The 16,122-nt window shown below is 41.7% G+C and overlaps 1 protein-coding gene across 1 annotated transcript in view; it reads right to left on the reverse strand.

Annotated features, from left to right (window-relative positions):
• Nucleotides 1-16,122, reverse strand: part of Clybl (citramalyl-CoA lyase) — a 231,589-nt gene that overhangs the window by 21,237 nt on the left and 194,230 nt on the right. The window contains exons 3-7 of the mRNA XM_047553911.1: nucleotides 9,064-9,252; nucleotide 7,314; nucleotides 5,094-5,194; nucleotides 3,206-3,299; nucleotides 1,724-1,891 (exon numbers count right to left, since the gene is read on the reverse strand). Of these exons, the coding sequence (XP_047409867.1) occupies nucleotides 1,724-1,891; nucleotides 3,206-3,299; nucleotides 5,094-5,194; nucleotide 7,314; nucleotides 9,064-9,252 (553 nt within the window). The remainder of the gene's footprint in view (nucleotides 1-1,723; nucleotides 1,892-3,205; nucleotides 3,300-5,093; nucleotides 5,195-7,313; nucleotides 7,315-9,063; nucleotides 9,253-16,122) is intronic.

Here is a 16,122-nt window from a genome sequence, read left to right on the forward strand (position 1 = left end):
GAGGACCTCTGAGGCTGCCTTAGAAGCTCGGGGGCAGATGTGAGCCCAGAGGAGGCTGAGGAAAGCTGGGATGCAGGGAGGCTGCGCACAGAGACCAGGGCTCGCTCTCACTGAAGTCGTTCCCATTTCAGGGCACATCTGGCTGCCTGGCAGCCGACGCCACGCATCTACGGCCAACAACATCGGGCCTATTAGATAGATTGCAGGGAGCTTTCCTCCTGCTTCTTTATTTGGGCTCCATCCTAACCAGTCGTTGGAAAGAGGCAGCAGCAAGCACAGCCCCATGGATGTGGAGAGGAACTCTTTCTCAAGCACTAGGAAATGTAGGGAGGATTTGCTGAATATTAGTTCAGATAACTGAAAATCAGTTCTCTATAAGGGATCATATGATTTAATTAAAAAACTGGGATTCATATTTATTTTAGTTCTTTATGGTAAAAACAAAAAGGTCAGAGCTTATTTAATTTCTAACATAACTATACTATTACTTTGTAAGTCTTTCAGTTTTATTTCAGGTTAAGTCATCATCCATGATGATATCTTTTACATTTGAGGGCACTTTAGGAGACACTAACTAGATAGGATTCTAAAATTCTTGTCACTTTTCCTTATCATTTGGGTATGTTTCTAGTATTAATATTTTTAGAACTTTCACTATGAGAACAAATAAAAATAAAAGAACGTATGGTATTTCCCCCCTGGTTGCCCCCGTGTGTGTGTGTGTGTGTGTGTGTGTGTGTGTGTGTCCACTGCACATGTGTTTATGCATAGGATTCTACCGTGATTTTTAAAAAATAGATTTTTATTGCAAAAACACAATTTTGTGCTGCTCTCCAAGTTCATGGGCATTTTAGTGATTGGGCACACCAACTGTCAGATGCCCAACTACCCCCCAAAGTGGCCTGTAAGGAACCCTCTGATCCAAGTGCCAGCTGTCACCCACAGGTGTCACCAAGTGCACAGACACTTATTGGGATGTCAGAGGGAAAGAAGGGGCTTGAAATGGCAGAAGAGCAAAACACAAAGTAAAAATCAAATCACAGAAAATGTCAGGCATCATGGCACATGCCTGTAATCCCAGCAACTTGGGAGGCTGAGACAGGAGGATTGCAAGTTTGAGGCTAGCCTTAGCAACTGAGTGAGGCCCTAAGTAACTGAGCAATACCCTGTCTCAAAATGAAAAATAAAAAGGACTGAGATGTAGCTCAGTGGTTAAGCATCTCTGGGTCCAATCCCCAGTACCAAAAACAAAATGAAACAAAAAACAGAAACAAAACAAAACAAAAAAACCCACAGAGAATATTGCCAGTTTTTTTCAGAATTAAATCAATATTTTGACCATTTTAGGAAAAATTTCTTCTACCCATCAACTCCAATTCTTACAGCAATTTACTCAAAAACACTCCTGTAACAGCCTCATCCCTTCTGTTAGAGCAACCAAACTGTAGTAAAATACTTAAAGAGGTCAGGAAAGAAAATGGTAACAAATAAAAGAGGAAAGAAAAATGAATGGTTGGATTTTTGATTTGCAGAGCCAAAGGAAAGCATGACAATTTGTTTGTCCGGGGGTTGTCAGTGCATGGCTTTTCCATGCTTCAAACAGTGGACTAAGTATGTGAGATATACAATGACACCAGAGAAACATAATTTATGGGTAAATTCCTATTTTTCTGGAATGCTCGCTAATCTAGACTGATTTCTAAGATACCATCAGGAATCCTACCGGTGAAGCCCATGGCAGCAGCTTCTCTCGACTGTCTGAGAAGCCCATCTGCGTCCCGAAAATCAATGTACACCAGGTCTATGGCTTGTAGGCCAAAGGCCTTGGCTACGACGACAATCTTTTGTCGGGCGTAGAGAATGTCCTGGGTTTCTTTACTACTTGTTGCACCTGAAAGCAGGAAGAGGACAGAAAAAGGAGGCTATAACTCTGGAAACCAAACTCAGACATCTAGTATAAAAACTCAAGTTTGTAAAGACATGTCTCCTGGGAACTGCTTCCCAGCAAAATAGTTATTCAAACATAAACCCAGAGATCCAGGGGAGGCAGCCTGCAGCCTCCATTGCCTCTGTGTCACTAGCAAGGCGGCCTTCAACACAATCACTTTGACAAGCACCAGGACAAGCCCCTCCCCCCTCCAGGAGGTGGAATGGGGCCCCAGTGACTCCTGATAGAGTTTCTCCTTCTGGTCGTGGCTCAGAAAGTGTCAGTCCAAAGAAAACACCATGAAAAGTGGCCAGGAGGCCGTGCAGGGAGCACAGACTGGACTGCGCTGGGGTTGTCCCAGCCGGGCAGGGGCTGCGATGCCCAGGCCCAACTGAGAGGCTGAGCCAAATACTTCAGCTGCACGGTCTGGATGGGGCACTCGGGAAGGCAAGGGCGTGTACCTGGGGACAGGCAAAAAGTGTCACTAAGCCTTCTGTAGTCCACTGACCTGTGGGCCACATAGGAGGCTCCTGGAAATACTTGTATTAAAATAAATTCCTGTTTTCGCCTGGAAGGACGGTGGGAGTCACTGTTTATACTTGGACCACAACACTCGCTGCTCAGGGAAAGTATCTCCTGGCCACTGGGATACGGTTCCCAAAGCACCCTCTGTGGCCTTGGCCCTCACAGTCTCCGGTTACTCTCACACCGGCCAGAAGCACCATGCTCCCTCCGGGAGAGGGAAAATCAGTGAAAACCAGTCATCTCAGTAGACGGTTAATGAAAAGGGCTCTGAAATGCACTGGAAGATAACTAAGGCGCTATGTTAAATAATATTTACATACTACATTTACTGTAGAAAACAGTTCACTAAGATCAACGTGGAAGTGTCTTAAATTTGTTTTGGAAACTTTGGCAGCCCTCAGACTCGTGCGAAGAAGACCAAATATTTGAGCAGTCCGGAGGTTGTAAACATATTAGAGTAAAGTAGATGCCCTATGTTCTGGAAAGAGCCTGGGGCTCAACAGGCTTTTTACTAGTTATTTTAATAAAGGAGCAGAAGTAGTAATGTATTGTTCTGAAGCAGGACAGCTATGAGGAACTCTAAATTATCAGGAAGTGGTGTCCATCCATTGTCATGAAAAGCCATTGTCATGGCTGGTAAATATACATTGTTATGTAAATGTTCATTCTTGAAGGGCAAAGAAAAAATTATGTGTACACACAGTCTCTCTCACACACGCACCACACAGAGGAAGAGAGAAAGGTTTTTGCCACCTATGCTGGCTCGAAAATCTTCTCCTCCAAAAACAACTGCGTCTAGAGAAAGACCCACTTGAGGCCCGATCCTGAGTGTTTCTTCACACACTGCCTGGAAAAGAGCAGAACAGAACCAGTTCTCACAGACGCCCAGGCAGGAGCCCAGGAGCCAGAGCACCTCAGACTGACCCAGCTCCTAACCCAGTCTTTCTGAAAGCAGCCCAGGCCACCCTTCCCAAAGGCATTTAATGTTGCCCAAGATAAGTATCCTGCTTATCACTGCTTTGCTTAGTGGATGATATTCATATACTATTGCTATATACTAATCTAGTAAGGTAGTTCAAATTTTAAGTTGTCTAATTTCTAGAGAAACTTTGAGTTAGCTCATTTTGATTTTACTGCTAAGTTACTTATATTTTACCCAAATTTGTTTTTGCTTTAAGAGACTCTTAAATAATAAACACAAAGCCACAGGGAAAAAGGAAGGCATTTTAAAATCAAACTAATTGGATTATTTGCATTAGGATCCAGTAAATGGTCTCAGGATTAAAGACACACAATACAAAACCTACAACTTCAGAGGGGACAACAAAGTGCAACAAGTCAGCCACGATGTGTTAGTAAAGCAGCGCTGACATTTCTAAATGAAAGTCAAGATTAATAATGTTTGTCGTGGACATAACTGTGAATCCCGAAAGGTGCAGATGTAACCTGCCAATATATATCTGGGGGTGGCAAAGAAATGAGGACCCAGTGGGGCCACTGTTGATTAATTTCAGGTGTTGCAAGGGCTCCTAAGTACATTATGGAATAAAATGGCAAAACAGTGCTTAAAATTAAATCACTGTATGAATCTGGTTGCATCTGAGGGACGTGCTTTTGATTATATTTCGAGGCTTCCGGGGCAGCTGGAGGAATTTGTGGTTATTTGTGTAAAAGAGCTGATCAGGAGACAGGGCTTGAAACAGCCCCCAAACATTTGCACTGGGCCCCTCCTGCATAGTCCCACAGGTCTCAAGTGAGCATTTGCTCACACATTCTCTCCAGTCCAGGTCAAATACCTTTTTCTTTTGTTTTTGGTGATTTCTTTCTCCTGCTCTCTCAGGGGGAAGGAAAAAACGGTGGGCTAGAAACTCTGAGCAGGGGGCGTAGGGGGTGCTAGATTGCTGCTTGCAGGTCAGGTGGAATGAGAGGCACATTTTGGAAAACAATATAAATGCCCGCTGATACAGAAGGAGAAACAGGCTGGCCCTGAATGTGGTCAGGCAGGTAGTTTAAAGCAGCCACTCCAGGCTGAAACCCCGGGCTCAGCTCGTCTCCCTGACTGGATATTAGAAAATATTTTATGTTCAGTGTGGCAAATTGAGATAACCGGCTACAAACTACTTGTGTACATGAACTTATAAACAATAGTCTGATCTGCTACACAGTCTGGATAAAGCTGCTACAAAGAGGCCAGAAAACTTCCCCACGGAAAGGCAGGTCATTGATAGGAAAAGAACAAAGTTAATTCATAAGGGTGACAAAATAAATTTTCCATTTATTTTATACATTTATTTAAAATAAATTTCCACTTATTTTATACATTTAATCTATAACTATTTACAATTCAAGGCATATTATACAGTGATTTTTTTAAGTTAAAATTATCACTAGGAATATGTGAATATTTCATTGAGATATTTAGCAGTGGGAAGCTTTTCCTTTCTACTTAAGCAATTTCTTTGTTTTTTTTAAGATGCTGAAAATCTGGTTTTTGAACTATTACAGAAAATAAATGGTGTTCAAGGTTTACCATGCTTATAATTCTTCCAAAATTTTTTAGTAGATGTTAGAATTGAAAACAAAAGTTCTTTCGGTGACAAATAAGACACTAACTTATGTAACCACGTTATGAGTTTCTTACCTTAAAATTGAGCAAACCCATTGCAGTTTCCACAAAGGGGATTAAATTCATTGGTTGTTCAAGTTTTCGGCCTTTTAAGTGGAGTGAAAATTTGTCTGAAACTAAAATCAAAAGTGTCATAGGTGATTAATGGTAAAAAACTAAACTAAAATAAAAATAAAAGTAACAATCACTGAGATGTAGACAGAAACAGCACTTCAGTCTTTGACCTGACAGAGTAGTAATACCCCAGTCTCCTCATTCACACAAAAGAATGTTTTTTTTTAAAAAAAGGAAAGACCAAAGAAAAAAGGTAACAAAGTTCCCACCAAACTAAATAGCAAAACCCGAGCGTCACCTCCCCCCAAAGGAGCAACTTGAGGCCTAGGAGTTAGAGATCCGGGTTTAACTGCTTCCCTTGAAAACATATTTACTGGAGACCCCTCGCCCTCTGCATTAAATGCAAATGGTGGGCCCTTAAAACAATGCCCTGGCTCTACCTGCCTCTGTTTTTGTTTCCTGCCCCGCACTGACATCGGTGTGGGTGCTCCGCGGCCGCCTTCTACTTGGGTCCCTACCATTCATTACAGCACCATTACCCTTTGTTCCGAAGGGTTGTCTTCATAATTTTTTAGCTTACCTAGGAAGACCTTAAAAAGGAAGTTTAATTCTTTGAAGACCAAAGCTCGCCAATTTTTTCCATGAGACCAGTTCACAGCCAGCTCTGCGCTGCCAGTGGGTAGCCCAAATTCCAAAATCTATCATCTGGAAACATACAAAGCTCTCGCCCGGGTCCCCCACCCCCCTTTCAAAAGGGGGAAAAAACCCACAATCTAAATTGTAAATCTATTATGTCGATCTAGATCTAATAAGATGTGGGAAGATAAAAAAGAAACACAGGTATGATAAAGATATTTTTGTAAATAAAGATGAAAACATATATATCCATTTTAAATTTAAGGAATATTCAGCCATTAATGGATATCAAAGGAAAAGGGAATTTTAATCATCTCTCCATTCAGTCTCAGTTGGGTAAATCATATCTAAGAGATTTGCATAAATATAAACCATCAAAGACTTTTCATCTTCAAAGGGGGTTTCAAGACCCTATAAGCTTTGTACTGTAATCATCACAGGTCACCACCCTGCAGGAATAAGGCTGCTATGGCAACATAAAAAAACTAATGCTTAAGGCTTAGCATAATATTCTGACTAATAGAAAGGAAACTCATTTTAAAAGCTGGCAGCCTATTTACCAGAAGCAGGATTAGAGGTGTTATTTCCCCTTTTAGCTGCCCCCTCCTCGCCTGTGCACACCCCCCCCCTAAAAAAAATCTAATCACTGGGATCTTTAAAAAGCTTTTGAGCAATTTGCAGTAACTTTACAATTAGGCTAAAATAAATCACAGCTTTCAGTAATGAAGAATGATTCCCAGTTGCTCCCTGCCCACCCTTCCTCAGACAGCATCAGCATCACCTCCTTAGGAACTTTCCAGGGAAGGAATGACCAAAACAGCCGGGACCAGAAGGCTGTACGCTCTGCGAAGGGACAAAATGCACGGCACTCGGTGCAAAGGAAAATACAACGTGATTTATGTCACAATTAAGCTAGAAAATGGGTAGTGAAACGTTAGCAGTTTGGATGTTCAGTATGTAGCAGGAGGTTTTCTTTTCTCCTTCCAAAAAGAAAACTTGCACTACTCTTTGCCCAGTTCTTTGTGATAACCATTAGAACGACAAAAACCTTAACATTTACAACTAGGGAAACCCTTTACAAGATCTTCCCTGTTCTTAGTGAGCCAAATCTGCAATGCTTTTGTTTTTAAGCCAATAGGGGCATTTAAAAATTAAATATGCTAGCCCCGCCTCCCCCCTCCCCCTCCCCCTCCTTCTTAAAAAATTGCATTAAGTACTAACACAAAAGGTAACTAGTGGAGAAGTTTCAATTAATTTTTTCAAAAGGAGACGATTAAATGTTTCCGGCCTGGTAAAGTGTTCATTTCAGTGAGGTGGAGGGGACCGGGAAGGGGGGTAGGAAAAGAAGGGGGAAAAATTACAAAGAGATTGGGGAGGAGATGAAGTAGCAGGGCTCAGCAATTCTTTCAATTCCAGTGCACACCCAATAGTGTGTTGGAAGAATGCACACTGTTCGGGATTTGTGGGAGAATTGTCCCACGACAAAAGAGGCAGAGTTACGCTTGTTATAGTCCAATAAGCCGTGCCAGTCAAACAAGAACCCACACTAGCGACAAAAGGCGAGCAAGAGATTCTCACACAAAAGAAAACAAGTAAGCCCATCTTTCCGTTGTGCATCAGGCTCTGGGCTTTACGCTTCGCATAAATACAAACGGAGAGGAAAAAATAAACAGCCCCAAAGACTTCTGTTAACTACAAGTTCTATTTAAATTGCTGCATGTACCTCACATCCCAGGATCTGAATCAGCAAAGAGAGGCCACAGCTAGAAGCTGAGGTGGATCCCCACTCTTAAAATAAAGGTAAGGCTGCTGATACAGAGGCATTAGGGGTGCAACCAAAGGCCAAGAGTGACTTCAGAGTCCATTTCCATCAATGCAAGTCATATCTGAATGGGGTCGGAGCCCTCAGGATACCAGCACGCCAGAACCAGTATCTCCCAGCTTCTGAGGGTACCCTTGGAGAGAACTCCAGTTCAGGAAGCAAATACGGGTCTTCAAGGAGAATCCAACCCAGAACCATCCAACTGAAATATGACAGAAACTACAAGCACAATTTTAAACTTTCGAGTTGGCATGGTCAAAGAGTAAAATGAAACAGGTGAAGTTGGTTTTCATATCTTATATTGTACCCACTAGAGTCCAATGTTAATTCAATGTGCAATCACTATAAAAATTATTGAGCTCTTTTACATTCTTTTTCCCCCTTGGGGGAGTACAGATCTTCAAAATTAAGTGTGTATTTTATACTTACAGTGCATCTCAATTTGCACTGGCCACATTTCAAGCGCTCAATAGCCACACGTGGCAGGTGGCCCCTGCACTGGACCGTACAGACCCAATATATTCAGATTATTAAAACGGTGAGCGTTTCATCGAGTATCACAGCTCCTCAAAGGATCGCTGTGGTTGCATCCGTAACCTTCGAGACGATACTAGATGTGGCTTTGAACCCCCTCAGCTCACTTGCCCACTAAACAAATATCCAGCACATCTCATAGGCTCTACCCAAGTGGCACAGTGGAATGGTATTTTATTCAGCAGAGACCAGCACAATACTAGCAATCCCAGAAAAAAATCTAGCCCCACCCCCATCTCACAATTAAAACAATCATAGTATAATTGGGCCCATCCTGAAGTTTTCTTAAGTAATTTGACATGCCAACCACTTTACATTTCAGGTTTTTATTGGCTGAAAACTCTGTCATGAAACACAAACACACCTGTCAGCAATTTAAAAGGGACGCACTGGAGAACTGTGCAGGAAATAATATCTGTGCTAATTAAAACCACTGGTTAAAAGCTTCCTGTTTATTCCTCTAGTTGCCCTAAGGAGTGACCTTTTCCTCCCCTACTTGGGGTCCATTTTTTCATAGGCAGCTGCTGTCCTCTCGAGGCCGGTGATGATTTCAAACACATCTTGGCAAGAGCCATTTACGTCATGGCTCTTCTAGGTGGAGGCCTAGGCTCGGGGCCTGTGGGGTGGAAGCTAGAATGGTGCTCTGGCCAGCTGGCGTCCAGGGGTAGCTCTGTGAGGGCTGGCAGGAAGGCGGTTCTGTCCAAACCACAAATCCCATTAGGAAACACAAGCATTGTTTCTAGAGAACAGTTGTTCCAAAGAACTCTCTGGACAAAGCCAGGTTCTAAGGTGAAGGAGATGGTTGCTTGCGTTTCCTCCTTGTTCTCAGTTCCCTTCCTCTCTGATTTGTGTAGCAGCCTCAAAACCAGTGGCACCCCTTCTCTTCACTGTCCCTCCTCAGCTGGTCCCAAGTTTTAAGTTAACGCACTGGCTACTCACCCACTGGATTTCCTCGGGACTTTCCACCTTTGGTAGCATCAGGCTGGAAGGAAGGACCCGGGATTGCAGGAGGGTCTTGAGGTCTTCCTCAGCCAGACCGCTAGACACCGAGTTGATTCTCACGCACTTTTCAGTTGGGCCCAGATCAAAGTCTTCAAGAGTTTCTACTATTCTCAGTCGAGCTTCATTCTGTGTTAACAAAAAATACGCCTTCTTAGTTTAATCAGCAAGGGGAACCCAATTGAGTGCTGTATGAAACTGCTACTTGGGTTCAGAGTGTGAGCACCATTCTCAGATCTACACTTGCCTACCCACCAAAGAGATATTTGAAAGAAGTCATCCGATGTGCCAGCTGAGGCACCGGTAGGCTGTTCATGGTAACTATAACACATCTGGTTCGTGCCGTCACGCATACTAGTCTATTCTAAATACCAGTTTCACCTTGCTCATTGGTACTGCTTTCTAATTGGAAAGGTCAACTAACTAATAAGCAGTTAGTCATTGATTGGGCATTAACTAGGTCTAAGCATTGTTCTAAGTCCTTTATTTGCATTTTCTCACTTAGTAAATACAAGAAATCTGGATAATGGCAGTCCCATTTGTCAGCCTATTCACATTAGGGAAAAAATGATTTATTTTTCTTTATCCCCACGCATTGTGCTTTTTTACTTCTCTTATTTTATTTTTCCCAACTGAGTTACATCTTGACATTCAATTAAGAAGGTGCTCACAGGAATATGACACTCCACACTACAAGAAATGCTTACACTTATTTAGGTGGAAGCAAAAACATCACCAAGAAATTCTTTCATGAAGTACTCAACAAAAACAGGGTTTTTTGTTGTTGTTGGTTTTTTTTTGTTTTGTTTTGTTTTCTCCTTTGATTTGACAATCTTGGCTCCACAGTTAAGAAAAGCTGAAAGGGTGAAATTCTGCTTCAGTATTTGAATTATCCCAAGAAAAACTGTATGAGACCAAATATGTTATTTATTGGCTTTGGGTTGGTGGTGATGAGGGTGGGGGTAGAGAGAGAAGGGCGTGGGGTTGGTGTCAACAGAAAGAAAACACTTGGGGTCATTACTTCCTGCCGATTTCAGTTTTCAAAAACAAATTCCTCCAACTTGCCAACAGCCCTCAACAAATTCTCATTGTCAGAATGAACACTTACCCAAAGTAGTTTCACTTGGGAAGGGTTTTTATGATACTAATAAAACTTGAAAGTTTCTCACTGCTGATGAATATGGTTTAGGAAAAAAAAAGTCTTAACAGTATACATCCATTTGAATAGCAGTACTTATCTAGGAAAATAGCAAAACGAGACAAGAAAGAATTATGGAAGCCAATGTGGAGTCTAAGTCCAATCAATGAGACAAGCTGCGACAGCAGATTTAAACCAGACGGATGTGGGTCTACAACCCAGTGGAAGAAAGGAAGGCTCCAAATGTGGTCTGAGTTACACAGTGCAAGGAAACGGTAGCTTAGTGTTGTCAGGTCAGATGTGAGCAGGGCAGAGGACCCGTGGAGGACAATTATGTGAAGTCCTGATTTACAGAGCTTCAACTACCAAGAATTAGGCCAAGTTTGGACAAAAAGCAAGAGAGCTCATATTAGCTAAAGTTAGAGACAAGGCAGTCAACAATGGTTCAGTTCCAAATCAAAGGGCCTTTGGCTATTCCACGACTGTAGAACTTCAGCTCCGCCCTGCACTAGATATGGAAACACTGAAGACGAAGTGCAAGAGTTAGCTCGATATCATGTTTGAAGGTCATCTAGAGCTGCGGGAGAAATGCTTCCTCCTCTTTGGCAATGAATGCTTCTAGATCCATAGTCTCAGAGAACCCAGAACACGGACAGTTCAGGCTGGATTGCTCCAGTCTGCAAACGTTTTCCAACTCCTAGATTCTCCTTCAGTAGCAAGTCAGCCTCCTTGCAAAGGATCTACTGGGACAGTGAACGGAAAACTGAAGGGAACTCACTAGATTGTTTAGGCTGAAATGTATTTTAAAACTCGGATTATTTGGTCATCATCTCCACCCTCTACTCTGCACATGTACTCAACTTTGCAGGATCCCTGGCGACATCAACTTCCTGAATTGTTAATGTTGGTGTCAAACAGAACCCGACCTCACAGAGCTGTTTGGTTGTTTCATTTGGATTTGAAGGGGACTGTTTGTTCAAAGCTCATGTTCTAAACCTGTTTGTGATTTTTATCTAAAGTCAGATTGCCATGGTTTCAGCACATTCTGGTTTACTTAGTAAAATTCAGCCTCTGTGAAATTGGCTCCAAACGAAGTACCTAATTCCAACTTTAGGCATAATCTGATTAGTACTTTTCATGTTATAATAATGAGCAGCGAATACTCAGCATTTTATTGGTCCTTTTTTTTTTTTTTTTTTTTTTTTGGCTCAGAATTAAAACCAAGCTCTTTCCACTTCATCACGCTGTACCTTTCCAAAAAGAGATGATGGCTTTTGAGGTATATTGCCATACAACACCCTTATTAACAGGCTGTTGCTTGTTGCAATTTACATAAACTAAGTATGCATCCCTCTGGTAAGTAGCCCAAAATACCAACAACTTCACTGATTTACACCAACCAACAGGCATGTTGATTTTTTTTTCTTTTTGGTATTTTAATGGTGAAATATGTTACTGTGCTAGCAAACACACCCATGCCATCTGTTGGGCCGAAAGGAAGGCAGTTTCTAAGAACAATCAAATTTGATGCCGGGTGCTCAGTTAGAGGGAGTCACAGTCCATCCAGTTGTGATGGATGGAAGAAAGGCAGAAAGAAATTCTGCCTTCCTGCCCTTTCCCTCTCCCTCTAAACACACACCTTGCTTCTTGCTAGTCTCTTTCCTCCATCACACGTTCCTTCTCTTTCCTCCTGCCCTGCCCACCCCTCCATCTATGCAGGTGGATGAGTGCCCTCAGGGTGACCCAGTGGATTTGGGGGTCGGAAGTGCTTCCTGGGGACAGAAGAAAAAGGGAATGAAGATAAAGAGGCCACTTGAGAAGGAACTTTCGAGGGGAACTTACATCCTGGAAGCAACTCAGGTTGTATACAATGAGGCTTAAAAGGCCTTGCATTCTAAATGTCACACTGGGACGCCCTGGTGGAGTGTTCCCTCCTGTGGAATGAACTGTGTCTCTAAGATCAGACAAGCTGGAAGAGACCAAATAAGGGAACTAAGGCCTTTACCAATGGTTACATCAGATCTTCGAAGGGACTAATCGCCATGGTGTGTTCTGAAGCATGTTTGATCCCACACTTGCAGAAGTTGCAGAGAAAGCTGGTTCAGATCCGATTCTCTGCAGGCCCCGGTTCTAAAAAGTGGTGTTCCCAAAGTTCCCGCAGTCAATCGATATTCCGTGCCATGGGCTGCTCAGTGCAGTGGACCAGGGGCTAATAAACTTGTCCTTATCCATAAGCCATCGTATTATGTGACTGTGTCTGGGCCAGGAACCAAGGCGTGCTATGATTTCAGACTGGATTCTTATCACCTGGGGAGGAGACACGCTCCGGTGACGTCAGAAAGCAGATAAATCAACCATCACCAAGATCTACAGACTCTGAAATTAAAGGAGAAAATATGCGTGCAGTTGGTTCCATTGGCACCCATTAAAGCTAATAACTAATCATCCTCGCAACTTTCCAGCTCAGAATGACCAAATCTGCAAAGAAAACAACATCCGTCCACTTTTACACTCCAGTGGAAGAGGTGGTCCCTCGCGGCAGGGCGGCACAGTCTCGCCATCTGGAGAATAAATCGAGTGTGAAGTACAGTATAGTTTGGGACCAAGCTCCGTGGCGGCAGCTCAGCAGTCAGTTCATTAGTTCCAAACTTCCAGGGATTAGAGCGGCATCAATTCTACTGTCGGATAGGATGAGACAGATAGGATACGAGATTCAAGGAGGATCGAGGCACCCTAGGAGCCCCTTGGGCTTATTTATAAAACTACAAAGTATAAACACACCCAAATAAGTGCCTTAAATAATAGCATTATCACAGTTTCATAACATCTGAATTAACACCTTTTCCTTCAACTTCCACCCTCCTCCCCAAACCTTGAATGTTAATGTACAGCCATTTCCAGAGGAAATCACAAAGACAACCCTGCATGCAACAGGAGCAACCAGAAAGCTGTGGGCTGGAGATTTGGTAATTAAGAAATAGGAAGGATTTCCAGTCCAGGAAGATGCACAGCCACTGTAATAATAATATAACACTCCCGCGCGCGCACACACACACACACACACGATCATTATTTTCATTCAGCAAAAGGCAAATTGTCATGTTATGTATTCTGAAACACTAGCAAATTCTGTCATTTCAGGATCTGCCCATCTTATCTCATTTCCATTTGTAAAATGGTGTCACTGGCATGGAAAGACTCCAATTTTAGGCAGAAGGTCCTGATATCAGCATCTTTCTGAAAATTTTCTTGAAAATGTCAAGGTCAAGTTTGTTTTAAAACAAAAAAACAGGGTGAATTATTCCATTTAGGGATCTCCTTTTTTATATGATTTCTTTGTATACATTTATATTAAAAACAGAAGTGACTGTGACCTAAAACAGGTCATCACTAGTAAGTTATATTGGGTTTTTCTTAAAACATATCAAAATTAATGATAGTAATGATCACAGGGACTGTGGTGGTGGCTGCATTGGAATAGAAGGGAAATGAATTCCCACTGGTTCCTGCAGCCTGGTGGGGTGTTTCCTTACGCGAGGTGGTGGTAGTGTCGGCTCTGTCCCACTATTCTTTCTACATGAGAAAGAAATCTTGGTTTGCCTGTTTCCCAAAAAAGAAATCTACAATATTGAAGATACCATGTGTTAAGTGGTTTAAAATGTCATGCATTGATTCCCACAAGCTAGGACATGTCAGACACTGTTTACTCTGAAAACGTGGATTTTTGTAGAGCAAAGTTTTTGATGTGTTAATCATGAAAAATACATTAAAACACAGGTTTATAATAAAAATACAAACTTGGTTTTCATTTGAAGGACTGAGCAGGCTCAGGATTCGTCTGGATGGAAAGCTGATAGTAAGTAATGGGAACTTTTGGCTTTCAGAGATGTAATTAAAAAGAGAAAGCCCTACACAACACAACTCAATATCTATGGAAAATAGTATATTTTTATGGCCTCTGAGTGGTTAAAAATATTTTTACAAGACATTAGAACAATGGCTTTCACCTCAGTTACACAAACCTTCACATTTGTCAAAAAATCATAGAAGACAGACTTTAAATTTGTGCATTTCACAGTATATAAATTTAACTTCAAAAGCACAGAGAGAACTAAGAAAAAATCCCAGCCTCTACTCAATGACACACACAAAGTAGTTAAGCTGCTGTCTGCAGCTGACTTTGAAATAAATTAAAAAAGATGATTGAGGATAGACAGGACAGACAGAGGAACAGACACAGAAAAAGCAGGCCAATAAGACAATGAGAGAATATGGCACAGGATTCACTGGATGATCTTTCAGCTTTCCTGATGCTGAAATTTCTGTAATAAAATTTGAGAAAAGTGTCAAAGATACCTCTAAAATATTGATTTTTTTTCAGAGTTAATTAATGATAAATGGGTTTTTTTTACACTATTGTCCTTATATTTGTATTTATTCAAATATTTCCACAACAAAAAGTTAGATTAATTAACAACGTAAAATTGATTTTGCTTGTTATTTGTGGAAAAAAAAAAATGGAGGGCAAGATTATTTTCAGTTCTGGGGTTTTTTTGTTTTTGTTTTTGTTTTTTGTTTCTTTGCTAACAGTTTTAATGAGCTAAAATTCACATGAAATGTAAGTCACCCATTTAGAGGACGTCCCAGTGTACTTTCTGTCTCTGTAGATTTGGAATTCACAAAGGGAACCACCGTCCTCCGTGACTGGCGCTTTCACTTGGGCTACTGTTTCAAGGTCCGCCCAGGCTGTGGCATGTACCACTGCTTCCATTTTACTGACAAACAATGTTCCACCATGTGGACAGAGCACATTTTCCTCCCTCACCATCAGTCAGTTAACGGACACTGCATTGTTTTCACTTTGTGGCTATTAGAAGAAATGCTGCTGTTCTCCTCCAAGTTTTTGACTGAATGTATGTCGCCATTTCTCTTGAGTTTGTATCTGAGAGAAAGTATGATTCCCAGATTATGGTAACTCCAGGTTTAGCCCTAGGGGAACTGTCAGCTCTCCCCAAAGTGGCTGTACACTATGTCCCCACCAGTAGCTCTAAGCTTCCCGTTGCTCCATGTCCTCAGCCACACCTGATGGCACCTGTGATTTCGAAGCTAGCCAGCCCAGAGGGTGTGAAGGGGTCTCTCATGGTTTGGATTTGCATTTCCCTGTTGCCCTGATAGCACTGAAAACCTTTTCCTGTGCTTACTGGCCACTTTAATTCTTTGGGGGAAATCTCTATCAATTCTCTGCCTAGGTTAAAATCTTGTGGTAAAATATATAACATCAAACCTTCCACTTTAAACATAACTTTATTCAGTGCTGTGGCTCAAACCCAGGTCCTTACACGTACTAGACAAGTGCTGTACCACTAAGTCACAACTCCTATTTTAACAATTTTATTTTTATTATTTATTAAGTCATTTACTTATTTATCAGCACTGAGGATTGAACTCAGGGGTACTTTACCACTGAACCATATCCCCAGCCCTTTTATTTTGAGACAGGCTCTCACTAAATTTCTGAGGGTCCTGTGAAGTTGCTGAGATTACAGGTTTGGCCCACTGAGCCCAATTTATAATAATGTTGTACCATGTATCCCAATTTCATTTTTTTTCATGGCTCAGTAATAGTCCATTGTGTGTTCATAGCATGTTTTGTTCCAGTCAACTGTTCATGTATACTTGGATTGTTTCCACATTTTAGTTATTAAGAATAATGCTGCTATGAACATTGGCATACAAGTTTTTCTGAGTTTCTCTTTTCAGTTCTTTTGGGTATATACCTAGGAATAGGTTTTGGTTTATGCTGGGCCATACAGTAATTTTATGTTTAGCTTTTTCTTTTTTTAAATATATTTTTAGTTGTC

Source organism: Sciurus carolinensis, chromosome 5 (assembly GCF_902686445.1).
Source record: "Sciurus carolinensis chromosome 5, mSciCar1.2, whole genome shotgun sequence".
NCBI lineage: Eukaryota > Metazoa > Chordata > Mammalia > Rodentia > Sciuridae > Sciurus > Sciurus carolinensis.